Source organism: Trematomus bernacchii, unplaced genomic scaffold (genome assembly GCF_902827165.1).
Source record: "Trematomus bernacchii unplaced genomic scaffold, fTreBer1.1, whole genome shotgun sequence".
NCBI classification, from domain to species: domain Eukaryota; kingdom Metazoa; phylum Chordata; class Actinopteri; order Perciformes; family Nototheniidae; genus Trematomus; species Trematomus bernacchii.
The window spans coordinates 4,601,479-4,619,613 of record NW_022987662.1 but is presented as its reverse complement, the minus strand read 5'-3'; the positions used below and the strand labels follow the sequence as shown (position 1 = coordinate 4,619,613).

Below are 18,135 nucleotides of genomic sequence, written 5' to 3'. Positions count from 1 at the left end.
AACTGACTGTGACTGTGCAATGTTTTTCCAAGATTCAGCACAATTTTGGAAACAATTGACGAAATGTAAACATAAGTAAATCTGGTTGTTTCCTTGAAATTGCCAAGTAAAGTCAGTTATTTACTGTAAGTATTTCAGTCATTGAGATATTGAGGTTGAATATATACAAATAAATAGATGACTTGCTTAAAGCAGCATCTGATGTTTCCCCACACTTAATTAACTTCTAAACTATGGACAGACAGACAGACAGACAGACGGACGGACGGACAGCCAGACAGACAGACAGACAGACAGACAGACAGACAGACAGACAGACAGGAAGGCAGACAGACAGACATGCAGACAGACAGACAGACAGACGGACGGACGGACAGACAGACAAATGGACAGACAGACAGACAGACAAATGGACAGACAGACAGACAGACAGACAGACAGACGTGCAGACAGACAGACAGACAGACAGGCAGGCAGACAGACAGACAGGCGGACAGACAGACGGATGGACAGACAAATGGACAGACAGAAAGATAGACAGACAGACAGACAGACAGACAGGCAGGCAGGCAGGCAGACAGACAGACAGACAGACAGACAGACAGACAGACAGACAGACAGACAGACAGACGGACGGACGGACAGACAGACAAATGGACAGACAGACAGACAGACAAATGGACAGACAGACAGACAGACGTGCAGACAGACAGACAGACAGGCAGGCAGACAGACAGACGTGCAGACAGACAGGCAGACAGACAGGCGGACAGACAGACGGATGGACAGACAAATGGACAGACAGAAAGATAGACAGACAGACAGACAGACAGACAGACAGGCAGGCAGGCAGGCAGGCAGGCAGGCAGGCAGGCAGACAGGCTGGTATTCTAAGCAAATCTTAACCGTATCATTACTGTGTGTCAGACAGACGTGTCACTTATGCCCCTTTCACACCAACGCAACTCCGGTTCAAGCTCCGTGCTAGAGCTTTTCTGGTTCAGAACCGGTTCTTCGGTTTAGCGCCGGCTCTTTTCACACCGCTCAGAGCCCGACTGGTGCTGCCGCTGCTGCGTCATGACGTCACAGTTTACGTCGCTGAGTTTCTCCCCAACGCCGGAGCTCACCTCACAATAGTGATGGGAATTATGGCTCTTTGAAGGGAGCCGGATCTTATGGCTCCGTTCCTTTCAAAGAGCCGTTCAAAAGAGCCGTTCAAAAGAGCCGTTTTTTTAAAAAGGGGGCGGGGTTACTAGGTTTATCTGCGAAATAATCACCAGGATAATGATTGACTGCATTGCCAGACCTAATGTCAATAATCTGCATTGTAAACATGACACAAGGTGGCGCCATATCCATGTCATTCATGTCAGTGAATGTACTTTGAATTTACCCTCTGCATGTGTTAAGTAAATAAAGTTGCCTTGCCTTGAATGAAATTCACGCAACTCTTAATATTAGTAGTGTGTTTTTAAGTGGCGATGGAGATTATTTGTTGACCCTGCTTTAAAGGATATTTTGCCTTTACAAATGGTGCGCTTTATCACTGCCTGGGTTTTGGTTGAAGTGCATCCAAATGCTGCTGCGTTTTCGCGTTTGGCTCATTTTACATCCGAAAAACACGTCGTCTATCTGTCCAGTACCACTTGTTATGACTTCTCTCTCTCGCGTATTCCGTTAAGACCCACCCCACCTAACTCCTCGTGCTGAAACCTACAAATCAGAGTAGGGGCGGGTCTTCACAGAATACGTTTGGGGAACAAAATCAAGCTTTTTAAAAGGCGAGTGAATTTTGGCAGGCAGTGAGTGCGGACCAACTTTGATTGAACGATAAGAAGAACGGCTCTCACCAAGTACGACTCGGTTCCCCTCGTTCGTACCAAAGAGCCGTTCAAAAGAATCGGCTCGTTCGGGAGCTACAACTACAACAAATGAACATATTTTACCGTGATTAAATTGTAATACACGTTTCTAAATGATGCCGAAGTAACAACATACTGATACCGGTTAGTAACAACCATGAATTAATGCTTTGACAAGTCTGCAGACAAGACGGCTGGCAAAACACCTTTTAAAATGCTTGTTTTCTGAATGAAGATCGGGTCAACCAGGCTAAGCTAACGTTGTATATGCTCATTCCACACTCATAACAACGGCCTACAGACATAAATAAGCAGCGACTGTATTCACCATGACACAGACAGTCTGTGGTTTGTACTTGTTTAACTTTTGTCCAGTTTCTGAACGGATATGAGGAGCTGTGAGCTCTGTGTGCTAACTGCTAACAGCTAACGGCTGATGTTGTGTGGTTGAACGTCAGTGACGGCGGCTGAGATCCTCACCGCTGATTGGCTTCCGCGAGAACGCGTCATGTGAATTTGACGCTCGAGTTGAAAAAATTGAACTCTCGCGTTTAATGCGGCACCGTTCAATCGCCTCAATCGTGTGATTCGCGCCGCGTCCACCGCTTCATGCACGCCGTCGGAGCGAATTCGCGTCTGTCCACGTCTCTGCATTGACTTTACATGTAATCGCGCCGCCCCCAAACGTCGCATCGCGTCCGGTGTGAACACAGCATAATGCTGCGTTCACACCGGACGCGATGCGACTATTCGCTTCGCTCTAATCGCTCCTATCGCATCGCTCTAAACGCTGGAGGTTCACCGCGGCTGCCAGCTGTGTTTACTCGCATCATTCAAACAAGACGCGCTGGCTCGGGAGCTACAACTACAACAAATGAACATATTTTACCGTGATTAAATTGTAATACATGTTTCTAAATGATGCCGAAGTAACAACATACTGATACCGGTTAGTAACAACCATGAATTAATGCTTTGACAAGTCTGCAGACAAGACGGCTGGCAAAACACCTTTTAAAATGCTTGTTTTCTGAATGAAGATCGGGTCAACCAGGCTAAGCTAACGTTGTATATGCTCATTCCACACTCATAACAACGGCCTACAGACATAAATAAGCAGCGACTGTATTCACCATGACACAGACAGTCTGTGGTTTGTACTTGTTTAACTTTTGTCCAGTTTCTGAACGGATATGAGGAGCTGTGAGCTCTGTGTGCTAACTGCTAACAGCTAACGGCTGATGTTGTGTGGTTGAACGTCAGTGACGGCGGCTGAGATCCTCACCGCTGATTGGCTTCCGCGAGAACGCGTCATGTGAATTTGACGCTCGAGTTGAAAAAATTGAACTCTCGCGTTTAATGCGGCACCGTTCAATCGCCTCAATCGTGTGATTCGCGCCGCGTCCACCGCTTCATGCACGCCGTCGGAGCGAATTCGCGTCTGTCCACGTCTCTGCATTGACTTTACATGTAATCGCGCCGCCCCCAAACGTCGCATCGCGTCCGGTGTGAACACAGCATAAGTGTTAGCTCAGGTTAATCTCGCCCCCCTCCGACGTAAGCGTGACGTATGCGGTTCTTGCTTCTAGACGGACAACTTTTTGGTGCTCGAAACGAACCGGATTCCGGAGCTATGACGCTGCTCCGCTGCGGTGTGAACAGGAAAACCCGGTGCTTTTCAAGCACCAGCACCGAACCGGCCCTGAAACACCGTTGGTGTGAAAGGGGTATTAGTGAGAACTGCAGCAAGAACCCCAAATGTACTCCCAACCGTCAACATTCATCAATATTACAGAAGGGCCACCAGTCCAAATATGTGCCTTATAAGATGGTGAACCGGTTTTCTTATCAATTTGAGCGATATGAGAATATAGAAATACTATATACATTTGTATACATATATTGCATTTCCCTTTAAATGATATCATAGGTAAGGAAGTTATCGCCCTCCTTCTAATTTGCATTGGCATCAATTATATCTAATTGCATAATGACAGTGTTACACATTTAGACATTTCCTACCACCCACATGCTTTTATTTTTCTGCCTCCTGGAGTTGTCCTTATTTGCTCTTGATCTATAAATGTATTCCTGGTATTATGCACCATTGATCCGTGTCAAGCTCGATCAATACCTCCTGAGCCAATACGTGACCTTTGTCTCTTTGGACTTAATGAGGGTCATGCTGTCAATGTTTATTGCAGATCTATGAGGAGAAAAAGCTGGAGACAGGGCGGATAATCATTGCTGAAATATTCATAGAGAGACGAGTGTTATGTAATATCACATCGGCCATGTGACAGTGTTCATTAGAGTTGATGGGGCAGCAGGGATGACTTGTTAGGAAAGACGGACACTGAGACAGACTGAGGTCAAAGGTGGATGTATTTTTCTAACTACATGTGAAAAGACATGAGTCGTGGAACATGATGAGATTTAATCAGCATTGATAATCAATTCATTTAAAAAGTCTGGTTGAAATTGGTGGACCAAATTTGAAAATTGTTTATTTGTCGACAGCTCACTGGACATCTATCCATGAACATATCCTATTATAAGTACATTGATATTAGACAACTCTTTGGTATATTGCCTGCCAAAATAGAGAGATCACCATTTGTAAATAAATTACATTTTCTTATAGTAAACCTGCAAATGTGATACGGCAATGTTAAGCATCCATATTTTCCTTCATGGACAGTATATATAAGTATATGCAGCCTCTCAGATAAGCCAGTCAATTCTGAATTTAGCCAATTTCATGCATCGTGATTTTGGGTTTGACCCAGAAGACATGGTACAGAGGCACAACTCAACCATGAGAAAATATCCAAAGAGTTTGAGGTTAGAGGTGGAGACACATTAACCAGAAGCTTCTCAGCAGTCAGGTTACCTCTCTTTCTGCCCTCCTACTTTCCCAGTATTATGAACATTACTGTATGTCACTGTCTGCCATCCGCTCATCCAGAACAGCGGCGCAGGTGAGTCACACTCACCGGGTGCGGAAACAAAAAAATAGATTTGCCTCTAATTGTAGGGCTGTTTGGAATAATTCTCAAATGACAGCTGGAGCCATGTCAGAGTCACGGACGTGGAGCAAATGATGGGAAAATGAAAGGCTTTAATTGAATGTCAGCGGGAATCTGCAGGCCACGTTTCCCCCTCATGTAATGAGATGTAGGCAGCTGAAGGGCTCCCCTCGCAGGATGCTTTGCTGGTAGGGAAGAGGCGGGGGTGCAGACCGGGGGGGCTTTGGGATGGCTCCTGTCTCACTGGCATTGCCTTAACGATGTCCTCATATCATGGCATTATGTAATATGCTCCCCACTAATAGTTAGTCAGCCTCACAGACCCTGAGCAAATAGTACAAGACTCAACATGAAACTGTGTGTGTGTGTGTGTGTGTGTGTGTGTGTGTGTGTGCGTGCGTGCGTGCGTGCGTGCGTGCGTGCGTGCGTGCGTGCGTGCGTGTGTGTGTGTGTGTGTGTGTGAGTTGTGTGTGTGTGTGTGTGCACTTCAAATGCATATGTGTGTGGAAATGTGTTGGTTGTAGAGTTATTTTTGCCTCGATGGTCTTAAAATCAATGTGCGTTATTTCCACAGGAGGTATACCTCTGAGATTTTCAGTTTGAGAAGCCTACTACGATAGCAAACTGGGAATTTGTTAGCGGGAAAATCAGGATGATGATCTGTCGTCACAGACTGTTTCAAGGAAGCTGAATTCTTCTGCAGGAGAAAACTAGTTTTGTACTTAGTATTTGTGGATGACACATCTGGGTATTCTCACTTTTTACTACAGATTTGTTACTGTGACCTGCCTGTATCCGTCTCCTCGAAAACTTTTTCCGCTCAGTGCTTTATTACCTTGCATATCACAGAGGACACATTTCAGTGGAGTACGTCATCAAACCGAATGCCTGCTCATGTGAGAGGCGATGAATCACAGCTGAAACCACAGTTTGGAGATACACAATATACACTGTGACACTTATTATGTCTGCCATGTTTCCCTGTTGTATTGACTTGTTTAGTTGCAAAAAAAAGTGTCTAATAAATCAAAGAAATATTGCAAAGGACTCTTCTTTTACAATTAGCAAACGCTGTTGTGCAGGAGCACCTGATCACAGTGTGCACTCTAGAGACATCCTCTCAGCTGAGGTGTTAAAAATTGATGTTTAGTTTTCAGACACCCATTTACAGCACCAGAGCATGAATAAAAACAACAACACAATCAATATCTCACATTCTTATTTATAATTTCCCCTCAGTGGATAATCACCATTGGGACTGCAGTGGTTTGCTTTTTGGATATATCCAATCTGAACACCTACAGGTTTCAAAGTACATCAAAGCTCTGACTTCAGTGTGGCCTTTGCAGCCTCTGCACACCGCAGTAATGAGGGGCCGGGCTCAGACCACCACGGTTACATTTTGTCTGATGTGTCCATGCCTGCAGGAAGTGCCCGCGCTCGTGAGGATGTATTGGTGATTACTCAGTGGAGGATTCGCAGAGAAGTGACGGGCCTGCAGCTGAAGCCCTGCAGGACTGCATGACTCTACAGCTGAGACCAACACTTTGATTTAAGACCCTGGACCAACCTGAGGAACACACAAAACACAGCACCAAATCAAAAACATTTTTCAGGTTAACTGGTTTCTCCTTTGTGTTTGACCACCTTGGCATTGCCGGCTTCCTTGTTTCTCATAATGCAGTTTAGCATCACCACAGATTGTAACTATAAAGGGTCCGGTTGACATTTTTACATGTATATTTTTCTGACTGTCATCCAATAAAATATTCATTACTTACAATAGATTTAACTGTCACGTATTGTCTGTGCAGCTTGATATGTTTTATTCCTCTGTGCCTTAGAGCTTCACTATTATCTAAAAAAACAATAAATAAAACACCCAAAAATGAGCCACATTGTTGCACTGGGATACAAGGTTTTTCTCAATATGATGAACCTTGGATTGGAACTGTAGTTTATTTAAAAAATACATTTGTTTTGGCACTAAATGTGTATTATTGCGCTGCTGAAAATAGTCCTTCACAGATGTTAAATTATTCATTTTTGTTTTTTCTAAGTACTTAAACAATTATAAGTGACTGATCTGGTTTAGTAATGTAGAGCAAAACATCGTCAGCATGTCTATTAATTATGATACAATTATGTATTTCTTGTTGGAGCTTTTATTGACAATAATAGGGACATCGTTTTCTGTATTTTATAAACATATGATTCTTTACTGTAAGTACATAACGCTCATACTGAAATGACCTTTGTAGACATGAGAAGTTAAATACAGTATAATGTCCTTAGTCTATACCTTCCAAAGAGCATCTCATGAAAGGCCACATTTTTGAACGGTTATGGATTAATTGACGTATTGATCAGGCGTTGGCTTGCTCCACTCCAGTTAGTGAAAAGAGGATTTATTCAGGCTCTGTCACAGATGACTTGACTGACCTGGTTATTGAAGCAAGAGCTATTTTTGGCCTGGCTTACAGTGGGGAACGATCGAGGGATCGGCCAGGATATCACTCAAAGGAGCAGGTGCAGAAAAGATGGCGTCATCTGTCACAGTTTGGTCAAACTATACTGTTATAAATATGTTTTAAGGTAGTAAGGATGTGTGAAACTCTAGAGGAAAAAATGATTTGTTGTCACTTAAAAGCAAGAAATAACTGAAATGAATGTTGATGACCCCTTGTTTTATTTTTCCAGATAAGACATTTTGTTTGGCAGGAGAAATCAGCAATACTTGAGGAATGAAAAGCAATGAAATCTGATAGTGGATAGTGTTGACCTCTTTTCGAAGCATCCCTGCCAAAAAGTGTCTCCCACTGACGTGCAACGCAACAGGGAACCACCGACTGGAAACCAATGACACCGAAGGCCATCCAATTTGGCCCAAGTCAGACTTTCACTTGACATCTTGTCTCTCCGAGTCAAATCATCGCCATTAACTGTTCCACATATCATAAACAAGCATTATTTTAACAAGGTTTGAATCTTTCATATACGCTGTTTTTTCTTCTCAATTTTGAAATGTTATTTTCTGGTATTGCCTGGATGCACAGGGGACTGATAAGGTCAAAAAAAAAAAGGACCTTTAAGAGTTTCGTGCAGCCAAAGTAACAGCTGGATTCGGTGGAGCATCACTCAAAGAGTTTCCTTTCAAAAATAGAAACCTCCTCACAGCAGTGAATGTGAATAAATATCAGGGCTTTCTACCCCCAGCTGCTCTGCTCAAGCAGCTCAGTGGTAAAAACAAAACAAAAAAACAAGGCCACAGCAGTTCCACATTGTCTCATAGGAATGTCCAAGACTCCAATAAAAGTAAAGCAGTTTGTGTTATAGCTACTGAAAAGTGACCTTTGTGTTGTACTTGTTTGGCCAAGTTTCATGGACTTATGGTTTAGTAGAAAAAATACACTGTTGCCCAAAGTTGGAATACATTCGTTTTCAGACACGTTCCTCTTTCTATTCCTATTTAATTTTCACTGTGATATGTTTGGAAGACATTGATCAATAACGTTTTGAGAAGATATACACTTTATTCATCAAGAATAAATCACATTGTCACAATCATTTAGGTAAAACATGTCCTTAAAGGTGGGGTACAGTAGGTAAGTTTGAGAAACCGGCTCGAGATACACTTTTTGTTATATTCCATGGAATGCTCTTAACATCCCGATAGCAATGAATATCTTAAGTGCTTTGACAAAAACCCATAAAAAAAATTCATCTGTGGAAGCCGTAGTAGGCTACTGTAAAAAGCACGACCAATTATTTTCACCGGCCTGCCGAAAATAACTGGATGGCCTACCTGCCTGTCAGTCTTCCATCTCCTGCACAAACTTATCTCGTGCCCTCATTGGTCATGTGCACGTTCGTGTGTGTTGGAGGAGGGGCTCTGTAAGGAAGTCTGAAGGAAGGGGCAGATTTTTTTCGGCTGCGTAGTTTCAAATTCTAGCGCACTCGAGCTGGTTTCTCCATTCTTACCCTACCTTTAAGCACAGATTGATACTTGTTTGTCCTGATATATAACATAAATCTGCATTGACATTATATAAAACAGAACACAATTTCAACAGGAGAAACTTTTGCAAAAATAAAAATACAATAATGAATTGATTATCAACATAGCTGCAGATGAATTGATTAATCAACTAATTGTTGCAGCCCGCAAGATAGACATTTTTATATGGCCAGACATTTGGGTCTCACCTAAAAAGCACAATAGGACCCCTTCAAGTCTTTCAGTCAGTGTGTTTTTGGTTTTGTGTAATGTTTTAATCTGTGTGAAGCACTTTTGGCTGCATGATTGGTGACACATCAATTAAAAGTTGAGAAAACTTTAGTCAAAGTCAAAGTCAACTTTATTGTCAATCTTTCAGTTTGTGTGTAGGTACAGACAGAGAGATCGAAATAACGTTTCCCACAATCCCGAATACAATAACAAAGATATATAAAAATATGTATATACCTATACACAATCAACAGACAGATGTATACATATGCACACATTTAGACATGAATAAAAGCACAACAATCAATATACAGTAGGCTATACAAAATAACAGTCACTTCAATAACTTTGAGAAATAGTTGACATATTCAAGTAAAAGTAGGCCTACTTCAGTATAGGCTACTTGAGTACCAACAGCCCACACTGTGTTTATTGTAATAAAGGTTAAACTGGGATTCACACAATATTACCCCTGAGATAAAGGGAGAGGTGCAGAGGGGTGTAGGGGGAGGATTCCTGCAGTGGGAGGGAGGCGTGGTGCTGAACGAACAGCTCCTCGGCTCATAAAGTGGTCAGAGAGAGAGTCTCCGCTCCTCAGAGCAGCACAGCCATGAGCCAGCCGAGCTCCCCGTCCTCCAGACCCGCGAGCACTCACCGCCCGACCCCCTGACACGCGCCACAGCACCATGAAGAGGCAAAACGTGAGGACCCTCGCCCTCATCATCTGCACCTTCACCTACCTGATAGTCGGAGCCGCGATCTTCGACGTGCTGGAGTCCCGGAAGGAGACGTCCCAGAAGGGGGAGCTGGTCCTGAGGAAAGAGGATCTGCTGAAGACCTTCAACCTGTCCGTGGAGAACTTTGACGAGCTGGAGAAAGTGGTGCTGGAGCTGAAGCCGCACAAAGCCGGGGTGCAGTGGAGATTCGCCGGCTCCTTTTATTTCGCCATCACTGTGATCACCACCATAGGTAAGGAAGCATACTGTGTGGGAACTTATTTTTGGGCTTTGGGAAAAAGTTGATATATTGGGTTGAATGTCGGTTTCGGTTTAATATGAGGCAAGATCTATGACTGTATACTCATATTAAACAACTTATAGGCTAAGCATGGTGTTTGGAAAGACACTGACCTCACAGCAAGACCGTAGATCATAGGGAATATTATAGCAAATATCAAAAACATTTCGTACCAATATTTATAGTAACATTAGTCTGGTATATAGGTAATATCACAGATTGAGAATATGCATGAACTCAGCTAGTATGTAGGCTACAACAGGTGAAAAGTGACATACTGCTATTACAGATTCATACTTCTCTGATTAATAGATGTCCACTCACACCTCAAATTACTTCAATATAAAAGTATTCATTACAAGTGAAAGTAGGCTACTGCATTTAAAAGCAAGTTCAATGTTTCAAAAATGAAAGTATCAGATTGTAATAGTGGTTGTTTTTATTATCACAGTAGCCTATATATGATTTAGTTTGAATGCTACTTTACATTTAAGCAATAGCTCACGACAGGCCGTGATATAATGACCATATATCACGGCCTGAAGTGAGCTATTGCTTTTATAAAACGGTTACCAAGTATGGCAATATGAAAGAAAAATACACACTCCAATTTAAATAGTTTTTATTCTTAAATAATGATGTTCAAAATAAAATAGTCCCTCCGTTGCCTTCTGCACAAAACATAGAGCGAGGTGGTTGCTATGCAACAACACTAACAGCTAGCGAACATATTAGACAGAGAGCGTTGATCGATTATTTGGCTATTTATTTACATTAATTTGTATGTTGCTGTTTATTGTGCAACCCACTGAAAAACTGTCCAGCATCAGTAGAATGGCTTACGAGGTTACTTGTACTAGGCTGAGGTAGTAGCCTACTAGGCTGTTGCTTGGTGTGGCGAGAATATTGCTCCACTTTCTCCGGTCAGTTGGTCTACCTGCTCTTCACGTAGCTCTGCATGTCGTCGTTTAGGTGCTTTTTTTTCTGGAGATAGGCACTGCTCAATCCACTACTCCATAGTAAGGCCACCCCGGAGGTCGAAGTTAACCTTAAATGTTTCCATCTTAAGCATTGTTAGTTAGTTAGTTTCGTAACGGACGTAATGTAACAGTTGTAACGGTTGTAGCTTTTTCTCAGACGCGGAGGTATACTGACTTGTGAAAAGTAACTACAATTTTATTCTACCCGCCGCTCATTATATCAGATTTGACTTGTCCGTTTTATAAACGTATATTGTCCACTAATGGGTTGTTTAATCTATAGGAAAGCATCAAAAACATAAAAACCATCATAGGGTTTTGTTTTTAAGTACATCTGAATCTGCAGATAAAGTAACACCTGTAGCTGTGAGGTTAACGTGTTGCAAATGTACAAATGAAAGTATTCAAATAAAAAAAGAGTAAGACACTCAGATACTTACCGAAGACATATAAAACATGCTGACACAGTTGGAAACACAATATGGTAATGATGTCAGAGATGGATAAAGTGCAATCAAATGTATATAATTATATATATTTGTGTACAGAAAATACTATTAACATCTTAAAATGATATGATTATTATTGTGAAAGCAGAGAAGGTTAAAAATATCCTAAATGAGATCATCTTATATAACCTGAATATTGAACATCACTGACACGTTTTTCAGCATAAGGTGTTTCTGGCAGCTTGAAGCCCCATTACTGCAGTGTTAACATCGTGTGAATTGCTTCACACAGACTGAGCAGAGAGGAGACCTTATTTTAGACTGAACCCAGACAAACAGGTTGTCATCAGAGCCTTTTAATTGAGCATTTTATTGGATTGCAGCATTTTAAAGAGGGTCGCTTCAAAGTCAAATCAGCAGCAGCAATGTGAAATACAATTAGGGAGAATCTTAGCAAATGTGAAATTCTGCTGCTCATAACTAAAGGTGGTTTTTAGAGGAGATGCTCCAGGAGACTTTGGTTATGAGACATTCATTTGCCTCTTCTCTGGTGCTCTTACTCATTATTCCTGCTCCAAAAGGCCCTGCAACAACACAAGCCTTCAAGCTCTTTGTCCACTTTATCACACAACAGCCTTCAGAATGAGCATGTTTGTTCTTTAATTTAAACTTCCCTCAGCTCTTTGCATAACACAACTGCTAGCTAAACTTAGTCAGACATCTTAAAACATTGGAAAATAAACATAAAAAGAAAAGAAAAGGATGGCTTGTTTACCTTTGTCTCAGAATGTAAAGGGCCAGTGTAGGATTTAGGATGCACAAATTGAGCAATATTCATAACTTTGATTTTACTATGATCACCTGCATAATAAGCAATTTGCTCATTGCGAGGTTGGCGCAGACTTGCAATGAAAACAGCTAGTTAAACTTAGTTTCTATGCTTATTTCCCGGCTGGCTTGCCTGCTTAGCACAGCTAACATCTAATTGGTTGCTCGTCAAAAAGGTCAGCAGCAAACCAGGTTAAAGTTGAACAATTTTTAACTGTGAGCACAGCCCTTGGCCACAATTTAGTTAATGGTGCGTGGCGCTGATGGTAACGTCTCCGAAGACAGTGCAGAGCCAAAAGTCAGATTGAGAATTGTTGTGTTTTTCGCCAAAAATGTGCCTTTTAATTTACATATGGATCGGGTCCATTTCTTCTACAGTAGCTCATAACTGAAAAACCAAACTCTGGCTCTAGAGAGGTATGTTTAATGTTCATTACTTGATGGCCAGTTCAGTTGGTTGCAATCTGAAGCCTGACCACTAGATGCCATTCAATCCTACACACTGGTCCTTTAAGACTTTTACCTTAGAATTACATTTATAAAGCACATTTTTGTCATATCTCAGAGGTGCTTTAGTACATCTTTCCTGTTTTCTTGACTTTATCAATTTGTATACAAAAAAATGTATACAGTAGGTGTCCTGAATGGGAGACCCCACTCAAAAGCAACCAATCCAACCTAAGTAGTTTTAATAAATGTTTACCAAGTTCATATGTGCAATGAGCCTTAATGAGTGCTAATTTTGCTACGAAGGTTGTTTCTTAAAGTAGTATATTTTTGGTCAGTTGTCCTACAGTATGTTTAATGCGATGCTATGATGAGAGTTAAAGCAACACTTTGTAACTCTTGCATAGCAGCGAACACTGTGACACTGAATTTGCTTTCATTTATTTTGCTCATTATATATACAATTGACAACCTAAGCTAAGATTAGCTCCCATGAGCTAATGGTCACACCGGACCAAGCATGGCTGTAGTTGCAAAACACTTGAGTGTGCATTCAATTGACAAATATCCACTTTCATTTGTAAGTGGGAGATCGTCTTTTCTATTCTTGTAAAAGTAACTGAGTTGTTTTGACGTCTTCTATTCATCTCTTAAGAGCCCTTCCTTATCGCCATCTCCTCTCTGAACTTCCGCCTGTGTTTGGTGACTCGGGCAGTTGTCAGGAGTGACCTGTGACTTGTAACCCTATCAGATGTAGCCGGCTAATTGTACACTAACCCAACCCTGGGTGTCTGTAACCGCATTCTGTAAATTTGAGCCCCACGGCTGCTATGAACACAGTGATTGGAGTTTCAGCCTGCCATTAAGTATTAATGACAACACCAGACCCTCGCTGTTCCACTGGCCTCCAGGCACACAACAGTAACGTTGTAGATACTTTGCTGTATGCACTATACATGCAGCTAAACTGACAGTCCAAATGCTGAGCCACAATACACGGCTACAACATATATATTGATACATCTGAGCAAAAGCTGCAATTCATTAAAAAAAGGCTGTTTATGTCACCGACCAAAGGACAGCATAAGGAAAGACCTAATTCTTCCCTTCATTTTCATTTAAATAAGTCAAAAATTCTATTTAGGAATGAGGCCTGAGGACATTCAGATGAAAAATCAGAGGAAAGAGGGTAAGGACTGTTTTGAAATTCATAAAATCCATAACACATACGCCGTCAATTATATGATAAGATAACACAATATTTTTCTGGGAAGCTATGAATAAATAAGCAATTTTCATAATGTTTTAACTGTACAACCGCGAGTGGAAACCGGCTAACACACATGACAAGATCTGGCCCGACTATGCTCTACTAATAATTTAACATAAGTGAAGAAGGGAGGCCGCAATCAGTAATCAGTCATTACTTTCCACTGAGGACAGGGGAGGCAGAGGGCAGGGGTGTCCATTTACTCAGCCAGTGTGGGGGGAAAAGGCTGAGGCGATGTGAGAAACACAACGAGGGGGAAATAAATTAGCTTTGAGTGAGAAAGCGCTCTCAAGATGGTGGGAGTGGATACAGGCTGGGCCTCAGGAGGGGGGTCTTCTTGTGGGTACAAACAGTCACCCACCCCCCAGGGATGTACATCTTGTCAGTGCCACGCCAGCGTATGTGACCGCAGCACTCAGCGTCCAGGCTGCAGTTCAAGGCCACACAGGCTGCGTAGAGGACAAACACACAACATGAAAACAATGTCTTACAAATATGACACGGCTCATATCCTCTGCGTGTTATTGTTCGTGCTACATGACATCTGATCGGGGCGGGAACATGTCGTGCTGTGCTTCTCCGGCAGCTGCCTTGTTTGTTTTCTTTAAATCACATGTTGACAGGCAGAAGTCTTTGTGTAACACACAATATGATATTTCAGTGTGTTTACACAAGCTGAATTATTCCAATTACACACACAAAACATATGTAAATCAGCATCTTTGATTTCAAATTGTAAGTCCCTTAAATGAATTCTGTAGATTCTCCAGATTAACAAGGAAACTGTTTAGGGAAACACGTTAATATTCTTCAATTATAGTCATTTTTCAAACAAAGATTCACCTTGTTTTATTGGGTTGCAGCCAGAAATCTCAGAGTTGCATGTCACAAAACCTGGGAAAGTAAAACAAAACGAGTTAGAAACTAGGAGTAAGTAAAACGTGTATTTTTTAAATTTGGTTGAACTGTCCCTTTAACAAGTAACTGACCTAGTTCTCACCAGTTAAGCCCCATGCCCCCGGTACAGGGGACAAAATGCAACATCTTACAGCTTCTGAGGGCTTCTTAACATTTAACAAACTATAAATGCGTCATACCCACTTAACGGGAAGAAACTCAGCTATCAAACAATATTAACAATTTTTAGCTAAACGAAACACAAGGGTAATAACAAAGGCTCTGAATTAGCCCTGAGCGAAAAAATGCTAACACACTTAGCACAGAACTCACGGTAAAATACCCTTATTACTTATCGGATCTGCACAAACAAGATATCGATTAGCAAGCTGAAATTCCACAGATTCCAGAAATATAAGTATCATCACTGAGCGATCAAAACTCGCGGCATGGGAAACAAAACCAGACATCACACCACGTAGCTTTACGGAGCAAACACGGCCAATTTGTCTTACCTTTTACTGTTTCTGATCGAAAGTTGTATTCAATGGCATTAAAACGATAAAAACGCTGCTGAAGGTTAATCCAATGTGTCTGTGTCACTTTGAAATTATTACTGATAATCCATCTTCATATTTATGTCAATAACGGAGATTTCATATTAGCTGCTACCAGAGTGTATGACAGCTTCTGGTTTTGGGCATTCTGGCTATGCATCACTCATTCACCAATGGGTAATGTTTAGATGGATTTTAGGAACTTCCCCTCGATTCTATTGGCTCTAACGGTTAAAAAGAGGTGTCAATCATCAAAATCGACCGAGGGGGGCCAGAGATATAGAAAATCCACCCAAATGACCCCAGAAGTGGGTTTATTTTTGCTAAAACTCTCTAAAAAGGTCAAATGTCACTTGTTTTGCATCAATCTTGATACAGGGTACTTACTGTATACTGTATGTTATAGTTTGGATTCCTAAAGCTTTTATTCTACTATCCCATCATCCAAGGGTGGTTTTCACTATAAGTAATGTTTATTTTTTGGACGGACACTATCATTTACAGTTTTTTAAAATGTTCAATCTGAATTTACTTTAAAATAAAAAAATTCTATATTGATTATGACTTTTCTACATCCAACTCACAGGTTTATCATTGCTTTGAGAAAAAAGATGATTAATTTACCCCTTTTAGAAGTTAAGATATAGTATAGTCATTTGTTCTGGGAATGTCATTTTCGAGCCTGAGGCCTGAAAAACAGGCTCGGGGCTTAACTGTGGGAATGTAATATTAGAAAAGAAAACAACTTGACATCTCACCCTCTGGCTAATATCTACTTTCTTAAGTCACTAACATTCCTATTTGGCTCATAAATACACTTCTAGTTTTTTTAAAAGGACCCTTTAAAGTCCCCATATTGTTTCAGTTAGAAAACCATTCCTTTTGGATGTTTATTGTTGTGAATCACCTCTTGTAAAATGCTTTTTGATCACTTGGCTGTTCTCCTCCTACAGATTCAGTAGACATGAGGTCAGTGTTAGATTTTCATCTGTGTCTGGAGAGAAGAAATTCAAATGCATTCAGGGCATGCGATCTGAACGCGTTTCTATAATCCAGTCAGTGTTGAAGCCTGGTTGGTTTGCAGGCAACACTCATCCCTCACATCAGAAGTGGTTCGGATCAGAGAGCTGAAGCCCTTCCAGCTCTGGTTTAGTTGCTCCGTGACCAGCAGTGCATCAGTTGTTGATGCACTGGGAAGCTACCAAGTGTGGAAGCACATTAGTGTGTGAATGTAAAGCAGGCTGGCGCTGAGAAAGAGCAGTGAATCCTGTGTGGGTCAGTGCATCTAATGTTTCTATATGTGGACTCACAATGAATAAAATATCTGATCATTCTTTCTATTTCCATCTCTGACGTGGACTTTGATCTGGCACCAGGCGTGCATCCATTTTCTGCCGTTGCAAAATTAGAGGTCAGATGCTGAAATATTAATGGTAATTACTTACATTAGTATCATCATTATTATTCAGTCTGCTTAAGAGGTTAGTGCAGTAAGTGGTTGAGTGCACAGAGAATATAACTCTTACCAGCTTATTCCACACGGGCTCCTATCATCTGCAGACAGACGGAGGGAGACGGATGCTTCAGCTGTTTCTCAGAGGAGAGCTGTGGAGCGTCGGCAAGGTGACAATACAAATAAATAAACAGTTGTGTTGCACTCAGTCATCTTTTGGCATTAGTAGTGAGACCATAGAGATGATTATTCTGTTTGGTTACTGCATGAAGAAGCCAAACAGAGTCATCAAAGGCTTTTATTTGATATCAATCTTCCTGACCGTTAGTCTGTATCCGTTAGATTTCTTTATCCATCGCCAGGATCACATTTGTGCTTCAACTAGATGTGTTTTCCATGTCATTTGGGTCATCCATAGTTGTCCAATAGTTTTGTTTATGGCTAAATACCTGCAAAACCAATGACATAATGTTAACAATTTGGCAAATAACATAGGAATGGTACACATGCTCTTATCACTGAACCTGAATACATCCACATATTTACTAACACAATTTCAGACTCTTTTCTTGTTTTCTTGACTTGTTGATGAAGACCGGAGCTTTGCTACTAAATGGGATTAATATGTTCATTTGAAGAAATACTGTAAAGGGTTTTGAATGATAGCTTTTTCTTCTATGGAACTACTTTAAAAATCGACAGTGTTGACACAATGACACCTCTGCGAGATCTAAATTGCTCAGAAATTGTTTTAAATGCTTCACGCAGCCTATGAGTATTAAGGGGTGCATGATCAACCAGAGCCGATTCAGTTGAATTAAACTTGGGGAATTGATCCTGGCCTTACTGTGAAGCCAGCAGTGTTTTTAGTGATTTGGGAGATAAGGTAACTGTAACTGTTCCTGGTGCTTGCATAAATAGGCCCTAAAGTTACCTAACCCAATATCCTTCTCCTCACTGAGCCGCTGCCCTCCTCACTAACCACGCAGACACACTCAGATGTAACAAACCATAGCACTGTTTGCAAAGAATTGAATTACCACGGAAAAAAAGAGGAAAGAAAGTATTGTAATTTCTGATATTACCCAACAGACCTTAAACATGTCTGATGTTCCCAA

At 41.4% G+C, this 18,135-nt stretch overlaps 1 protein-coding gene across 1 annotated transcript in view; it reads left to right on the top strand.

Moving 5' to 3' along the window:
- The first annotated feature begins 9,740 nt into the window (after window positions 1-9,740).
- Window positions 9,741-18,135, top strand: part of kcnk3a (potassium channel, subfamily K, member 3a) — a 32,330-nt gene continuing 23,935 nt past the window's right edge. Inside the window, exon 1 of the mRNA XM_034135491.1 lies at window positions 9,741-10,088. Within this exon, the coding sequence (XP_033991382.1) occupies window positions 9,806-10,088 (283 nt within the window). The 5' untranslated portion in view covers window positions 9,741-9,805. The remainder of the gene's footprint in view (window positions 10,089-18,135) is intronic.